Source organism: Emiliania huxleyi, assembly GCF_000372725.1.
Source record: "Emiliania huxleyi CCMP1516 unplaced genomic scaffold EMIHUscaffold_35, whole genome shotgun sequence".
Taxonomy (NCBI): domain Eukaryota; phylum Haptophyta; order Isochrysidales; family Noelaerhabdaceae; genus Emiliania; species Emiliania huxleyi.
In genome coordinates this window covers 377722-385447 of record NW_005199363.1, presented here as the reverse complement: position 1 = coordinate 385447, position 7726 = coordinate 377722, and the positions used below count along the sequence as shown (strand labels likewise).

Sequence of the window (7726 nt, the reverse complement as noted above, 5' to 3'; positions counted from 1 at the left end):
CCCCCGGGGGGGCCAGATTTTGGGGGCCACCCCCCTCAAACAAAGGGTGGGGGGAAACCCCGGCCTTTGGCGACGGGGAGGGTTTTTGGAGGACCTCCTCCTCCACTTGGTGGGGGCGGGGGTCCCTTTTTTGGGGAGAGCCCCCCGAATCTTTTTACAAGCCCCCCCCCGGCGGGGGGGGGCAACCCCCCGCCAGGGGATGACGGGGGGCCCCCCGTCCTCCAGAGGCGGGGGGGGGGGAGACCCTCCCGGAAAAGGGGGGCCTATGGGGCCCCCCCCCCCCCCCCCTTTCCCTTCCCCTTCCCCCTTCCCCCTTCTGTCGCCTCGCCATGGCGACCATCGGGCCCGGAACCCCCCCAGCCCCCCCCATCTCCTGCGCCGCCGGTGGAGCGTAGTCACTTAATTTGTTAGTTCGTGTTGATTGGCTGCAGGTGGAGCGTAATTAATGACCTGTGAGTTCTGTTGGTCTGGCCTGCAGGTGGAGCGCATCCGCGAGACACTCAACCTCGCGCCAGGCGGGCTGGTCAAGATTGTCAAGGAGGCGCACGCCGCCCTCGGCCTCACGCCGGAGGGCGGCCTCATCCAGCAGACAGACTTCCTGCTGCTCAAGCTCTTCGGGTAGTCGCCGTAGTACTCCACGCGCCGCGCGCGGGCGGCCCCCGCGCTGGAGGGCACAGCGCCCCCCGCGGGGCCCCCGCGTCGCGGGCGCGTTCGGCCTCTTCTCGACGCGGCGCCTCGTCGCCGCGATCCCCTTACGTTCCTTTGTGCGTGTGTGGTTGCGCCTTTGTTTCCACTGAGCGTGGGAAACAAGCCGGCACGGGTGGTGTGCGAGCCGCATACGCATGTTCCTCTCCTCTGTATGCAGGGTGGTGTGAGAGTGTGTACATGGTGTGCTGCAGTGCTCTCGATGTGCGCAGGCGTGTGGCACGGGAGTGTCTAGTCCCGGCCGAGCGCGCACACGCTGTCTCTTGGTCGTTAAAAGGTATTTATTGGTGCTTTTGCCATGTGCGGCGAGTTTTGTACTCTAAGACCGAGACACACACACGGGTTGTTCTTGTTGCACGAGTATGTGACAAAAGCTGTGCGTCGAAAATGTCCGAAAAAGTGCTTGCTCTCGACCGGATGGGCGAGATGATGGTGTTTTGCTGCAAGGGCTGGCGAGAGCGGGCCAGGAGCGGAATCGACGAACTCCGCCGAAACGCCGCGGACGCGCGTTTTGGCAATTGGATCAAAAACGCTCTACGTCCGGCCGCTCTCTCCTCGGCAAGCCCGCCCCCTCTCGCGCGCATGTCGAGCAGCGAGTCCAGCAGCGAGTCCGCTGAGGAGACTCTGCAGGGTGCGTACGAGCACCTCTGGATGATCGCGAGCCAGATGGACGACATCCAGATCGATGATCGCGAGCCTCGAGACTGACATTGACTGGGCGGACGCTTTCCGCTGGAATGACGCTAAACTTGACGCAGCGGCGCTGGCACTCTACACCGTTGCCGTCCACGTCGACGTGGGGGGTGACGACCGATTTCGGGCAGCTCAACAGAGGGCCCAGCGCCGCCTCGCCGTCAAGTTCGTCTCCGAACTTGAGAGGGCTCACAGTGGAGGTCGCAAACGCAGACGCTAATCCCTCCCTGAACCCTGGCGGCTCACGCCACTTTCCTGCGGTTCACGCAGTCTGGGATGCGAGGCTGTGCCTCTCCTTGGCAGATCATGCCATTCTCGCGGCTCACGCGCGCGGCTCACGCGCTTTCAACCCGCGCTTAGCCCCCTTCTGGTGGGGCAGTGCGGGTCGAAGGTCCTCCCGGCTCATGCCACTCGATTGCGGCTCACGCAGTCCGGGATAGGAGGCGGTGCCTCTCCCTGGCAGATCATGCCACCCTTACGGCTCACGCACTGGCGACTCACGCCTCCCTTGCGGCTCACGCAAGCGCTCACGCCATCCTCGACTGCAGCCTGGGTGCCGAGGCGGTGCCCCTCCCCCTGGCTATAGGGGATTCGAGGCGGTGCCTCTCCCTAGAGGAACGGGATGCGAGGCGGTGCCTCTCCCGGGCGGTTCGGTCGGCTCACACCGAACGCGGCTCACGCTGAGCGGGGCGGATCACGCCCCATCGCGGCTCACGCACTGGCGACTCACGCCTCCCTTGCGGCTCACGCAAGCGCTCACGCCATCCTCGGCTGCAGCCTGGGTGCCGAGGCGGTGCCCCTCCCCCTGGCTATAGGGGATTCGAGGCGGTGCCTCTCCCTAGAGGACGGGATGCGAGGCGGTGCCTCTCCCGGGCGATTCGGGGAGCAGAACGGACGGATCGTGCCCCCTCGCGGCTCACGCGGTGGGGCTCATGCTATCGCGGATCACGCGTGGGAGCGCGTCGGCGTTCACCGGGAGTCTGTTGCAACGCCGTGCCATCAGCAGGCCAACGCTAGTCCACCGACTCTCCGGACGGCGCGTCCTGAAGGGCCTCAACTCTGTCACCGGACGCGACCGGCCTCAAAGGGGTCTGAGAGGTCCGGCCTCTTCGCGTACGGCGATTCTAAGCCCTCAATACAAGCATGAGCTCCTCTCCCCCTCGGTCTGGGAGCTAGCCCGACAAACGGCAAAAACTGCTTGCTCTCGACCGGATGGGCGAGATGATGGTGTTTTGCTGCAAGGGCTGGCGAGAGCGGGCCAGGAGCGGAATCGACGAACTCCGCCGAAACGCCGCGGACGCGCGTTTTGGCAATTGGATCAATCACGTCCGCTCTCTTCGGCAAGCCCGCCCCCTCTCGCGCGCATCCCACCGTCCAACCCCTGCGCCTCCTTTTCGTGTGTGCGAGTCCGGGGGGGTCTGAGAGGTCCGGCCTCTTCGCGTACGGCGATTCTAAGCCCTCAATACAAGCATGAGCTCTTCTAGCAGCGCGTGAGGACTCAAGGAGCGTCACACCCAGGATGGCAGAGAGCACAAGCATCACCATCATGTAGGTGTAAACCTGGGGCTTGTACGTCCCAGCGATGCAGCTGATCGTGCTACAGCCGCCGATGCCCCACTCACACGGTCCGATGTGAGTGTCTTCGTCGAAGTCGGTGAGGACAGCGAAGAAGATGCCCAGGAACCCGGTGACCAGGGCGACCATCACCGCTAGCATGCCATTACGCAGGTACGACAGGGGGAAGCCGGGCATGTCGTGCGAGGGGGCCGCCGCCACGCAACCGCGGCTGCCGTGGCAGCCGCGGCAGTGCTCGAGGATCGGGAGGAGGATTGAAATCAGCACGGGAAGAGCGGCGACTACACTCAGGCCCGCAATCTCGGAGGGCTTGAGTTCGGACGCACACGAACTACACTCAGGCCCGCAATCTCGGAGGGCTTGAGTTCGGACGCACACGAACCGGGATCGATCTCGCATTCGGAGACGGCGCACGACATTCATTGGTGAAGTGCAGTGACCCTGCAACACGAGTACGGCTGCCGAGTGAGTCGTTTGACTGTGCAGATCGGAAGCTGTGTCCCTCCGACAATGAAGCTCTGTGTCCCTCTTATTGAAAGAATTTTACAAGGAAATAAGAATTCAGCCAATCATTTGGTGTTTGCTGTTTCCGTTATATTTATTTATTTTTATAGCCAAACATTCTCTCTCACAGGTTCGAGGAATTTTCAACAAGCTCCCTCGCACGACACTGGGCACGGGACGACCGCGAGGTGGCAAAAGGTTGCAGCGAGAATCGGCGAGAGACACTGCGAATTCCTTATCGCTCTAAAATCTGAGGATTCAGGAACAACATTTTCGCTTCAGTGAGGCCAAAGTGAGTTTATGGATCTGTGAGAACGGTACGGAACACGAGGAGGCACGCGGACCGACTCGTCGGTGACTCTGCCGCACGCCGTTTCAGAATTTTTCTCAGCGTGAGCCAAGCTCGAGGAGCGAGCCGGGGAAAGGGCCCGTGCTGCTGCTGCACCTGTGCGCTGTGCTGGCGCAAATCCAGGGTGCGCCACCGCCGGCGCGCAAGGCCGCACGCCCACGCGTCAGCCGTCACCTCGCGGCGCAAGCGCGCACAAAGTCGAGCACGAGCGGGTTGACGGTGCCGGGCGCCTCGTCATGCGGACAATGGCCGACGCCGGGCAACGGCACGACGCGCTGCACAGCGGCGAACCGCTCGAGCGCGCGCACGCGAGCGGGAGGCGTCCACGGGTCCTGCTCGCCTGCGAGGGACGCGTCTCGGACGTGTCTCGGACGCGTGTCGGACGCGTCTCGGACGTGTGTCGGAGGTGTCTCGGAAGTGTCTCGGAAGAGTCGGGCTGGGGGGTCTCAGGGCGTGTCTCGGAAGTGTCTCGGAAGAGTCGGGCTGGGGGGTCTCAGGGCGTGTCTCGGAAGTGTCTCGGAAGAGTCGGGCTGGGGGGGCTCAGGGCGTGTCTCGGAAGTGTCTCGGAAGAGTCGGGCTGGGGGGCTCAGGGCGTGTCTCGGAAGTGTCCACAGGGGCCCCGTGCTCGCCGTACAGCACGAGCACGGGCGCCTCGAGTCGTGTGTCGGCCAGCTGCTGCTCGGGGAGAGGGCCGGCCTACTAATGAACCAGTACTTAACTATTAGTTCACTCTGAGTTCACAGCTGCTGCTCGGGGAGAGGGCCGGCCTACTAATGAACCAGTACTTAACTATGAGTTCACTCTGAGTTCACAGCTGCTGCTCGGGGAGAGGGCCGGCCTATGCGAAGGCTGCGCGACAGCTCACTGACGGCGCCACGGCTGCCGCTTGCGGAGAGGAGCCGCCGAGTAGGAGAGCGTGTCGAAGACGACGTCTGCGCTGCCCGGCTGGAGGAGCGGCGTGAGCAGCACCTGCAGAAAAAAGAAGTCCGAGCCGAATCGCAGGGGGGTGCGCGCCGGTCGGCGGGGAGGAGCGGGGCGGTGGGCGGCACATCGACGAGCTCGTCCGTCACCTGTTAAGTAAGGGTGAATTAATAGTTGATTAATAGTTGATTAACACGTCGACGAGCTCGTCCGTCACCTGTTAAGTAAGGGTGAGTTAATAGTTGATTAATAGTTAATTAACACATCGACGAGCTCGTCCGTCACCTGTTAAGTAAGGGTGAGTTAATAGTTGACTAATAGTTGATTAACCCGTCGACGAGCTCGTCCGTCACCTGTTAAGTAAGGGTGAGTTAATAGTTGACTAATAGTTGATTAACACGTCGACGAGCTCGTCCGTCACCTGTTAAGTAAGGGTGAATTAGTAGTTGATTAATAGTTGATTAACACGTCGACGAGCTCGTCCGCCACCATGTCCGCGTCGAAGTACGGCTCCTTGAGGATCTGCTGCACCGTCGCCGGCTTGGCGAGCGCGTCGAAGAGCGGCTGGCCTGGGGGGGCGGTGCAGAGGAAGGAAGGGTCCGAGACGAGTCTGCGGCGTTGGTGGCGAAGCCGCGAGGGCGTCGAGAGCGTTCCTCTCCCGCGCGGCGTTGCGTTCTCCACGACTGTGTTGGGAAGGCTCTGGGAAGGCTCGGGAAGGCTCTAGGGGGTGTTGTCCTCTCTCGCGCAGCGTGCGCTGCACCGCCTCGATGATCGGCACGAGGAGGGGGCGCAGGAGGGCTGGCTGCTCGCTCACCTAGACAGGAGAGGGGTGCCGGCTGGCTGTGGAGGGCGCAGGGCGTGGAGGGCGGAGGTGGGCGTGGAGGGCGGAGGTGGGCGTGGAGGGCGGAGGTGGGCGTGAGCGCGCAGCTCGCCTGCGAGAAGAGAGACACGGCGCACGGAGAGGGAGGTGAGACTGCGGTGGGCAGACGCCAGCGCCCTGGGCCCGCTCACGTGCAGCTCTCGAAAGTTTGGGTTGACGATCGCCACGCCTGGCAAAGAGGTCTCCTCGTGGACAGAGGGACGGAATGAGGAGCGCCTGGGCCGACGGCTGCGGAGACCGTTGATCCGTGCGGGCGCGTCGATGGCGGCCTGCAGCGCGCTGATCGACCCGATCGAGTTTGCGACGAGGGTGACGGGCTCGTCGCCGCCGATGACCTCCGCCTCAAAGTCGAGGAGCTGCTCGCTCCTACAAGAGAGCGTGCGGGACATTTCGCAAAAGTGTCACCTCTCCTCCGCCTCAAAGTCGAGGAGCTGCTCGCTCCTACAAGAGAGCGTGCGGGACAGTTCGCAAAAGTGTCACCTCTCCGCTCCAACAAGAAGGGTACAGGTCGCTCCAGGTGTAAAAGTTGTACGGGCTGCCCGCGACCGGGTGAGCCAGCTCCACCTCCACCCCCTCGCGCGTGCCGCCGCCGGCTGTGCCAAGGTCAGCGACCGGCGCGCTGAGGCTCCGGCCGTTCTCGCCGCTCACAGCCTTCGCCGCTTCGCTTAGGGGGTTCGGCTTGCTGCTGTAGCCGTACCCGAGCAGGTCGATCGCGTAGCAGCGGCAGCCGGCGTCGGCGAGCGCGGGCAGGTTGCGGCGCCAGTGGTCCGCGTTAACAAAGAGGCCGTGCACAAATAGCACCGCCGGACCGTCCGCACGCTCGTCGCCGAGGCACTGGTACCGCACGTCGAAGCCTCGCCAGCGCCAGATGCGATTCTGGAGGCCGGTGGGCGACACGGGAGGCATCGTGACGCCTAGGGAGGCGACGGTGGCGGCAAGCATGGATCGAAAGCTTCCGCGAAACGAAAAAAAGAAATCTTCCCCGCCACAGAAAGCAAGGCTCGCCAGAAAAAAGAAATACAAAATGGAGTAGCGCGCACCGGCACTAACACATTGACATCAGAGCTTGGCACTCAGTGCCAAAAGCGACGCGCTCGGGGCTCGCTCGGCGACGGCGTAAAGTGAAGCTTGCTGTCCGCGCGCGGCCACCCCACATACCCGACCGGGCACACGCATGGGGATGGGCTAAGGATTCGAACTAGAGGCAACACCTTCTGAGGTCCTACTAGAGCCGGCATTCACGGGGTGCAGGACGCGCCCGGCCGCGATCGACGCACGCCGCGATCCCTGCTCCGACTTAAGCGAGCGGGTGGTACTTGGAGAGCGGGACAGCCTCCTTGGACGCAAGCTTGCGGCGCTCTGCCTCGCACACCGAGCAGTCGACCTTGATAGCGAAGCCCTCCTCACTGAACCCCATGAAGCAGTGCGTCTCCTGCGCCACCGCGGTGCAGCCGGTGAAGGTGAAGTCTTCGTTCAGGCCCTCGTTCTCGTTCGACATGGCGCCCAGGATCAGGTCCGCGTCCGGGCCAAGAAACGGGCAGCCCGTTTCGTAGGTGGTCTTGACGTACTGGCCGCATCCCGGCGGACCAGGGCGCAGGCAGGTGCCATCGCCCGTGATGCCCGGGGCAGCGCTGAAGGTCTCGGTGAGGGTCTCGGTAGCGTTGGGCACGGCGCTACGGAACGGGAGGTAGTGAAGCACAGCCGCCTTCGTGGCAGTGTAGAGGAAGTCGCCGCCGGCCGGGCCGAAGCCGAAATTGTCGGCGAGGACCAGCGGGTCCACGCTCGAGTCGACCACGGCCATGGTGTACGGGTCCACATAGCCGAAGAGGTCCTCAGGACAGCCCGAGGGCGTCTTCGGGGTCGAGCTGAAGCCGTGCGCCGAGGCAGTCAGGGCGGCGATCATGGATCGGAGGGGGTACGGAGGGTTTTAAGCATCGTAAGAAGGCGCTGTTCACGCGGAGCTCGAACGACCTGTGTGTGTGTGTGTGTGAGTGTGGTGTGTGCGCGCGCGGGTGTGTGTGTATGTGTGTGTGTGCCCCACGATCCGATGCACTCGAGGCTGCCCGTCCCGGCCGCTCTACACATGGGGGTACGGCTTT

General features: G+C 63.6%; 3 protein-coding genes across 3 annotated transcripts in view; 1 reads left to right on the top strand and 2 right to left on the bottom strand.

Moving 5' to 3' along the window:
- EMIHUDRAFT_435854 (hypothetical protein) overlaps nucleotides 1-1003 on the top strand; it is a gene marked incomplete at its 3' end in the record, with an annotated part of 1947 nt that extends 944 nt beyond the window's left edge. Inside the window, exon 4 of the mRNA XM_005772872.1 lies at nucleotides 479-1003. Coding sequence (XP_005772929.1) covers nucleotides 479-1002 — 524 coding nt within the window. The remainder of the gene's footprint in view (nucleotides 1-478) is intronic.
- Nucleotides 1004-3771: 2768 nt separating this feature from the next.
- EMIHUDRAFT_450954 (hypothetical protein) lies at nucleotides 3772-6569 on the bottom strand (the record flags this gene model as incomplete). Its single annotated transcript, XM_005772871.1, has 9 exons — nucleotides 3772-4166; nucleotides 4456-4522; nucleotides 4730-4795; nucleotides 5216-5316; nucleotides 5483-5561; nucleotides 5759-5796; nucleotides 5866-5993; nucleotides 6033-6068; nucleotides 6133-6569. 9 exons carry the CDS (start codon nucleotides 6567-6569, stop codon nucleotides 3997-3999), a joined length of 1122 nt encoding a protein of 373 aa, XP_005772928.1. The 3' UTR covers nucleotides 3772-3996.
- Nucleotides 6570-6745: 176 nt separating this feature from the next.
- On the bottom strand, nucleotides 6746-7528 carry EMIHUDRAFT_435853 (hypothetical protein). The gene has a single exon (XM_005772870.1). The coding sequence runs from the start codon at nucleotides 7426-7428 to the stop codon at nucleotides 6925-6927; it is 504 nt and encodes a 167-aa protein (XP_005772927.1). The 5' UTR covers nucleotides 7429-7528; the 3' UTR covers nucleotides 6746-6924.
- Between the last annotated feature and the right edge of the window lie 198 nt (nucleotides 7529-7726).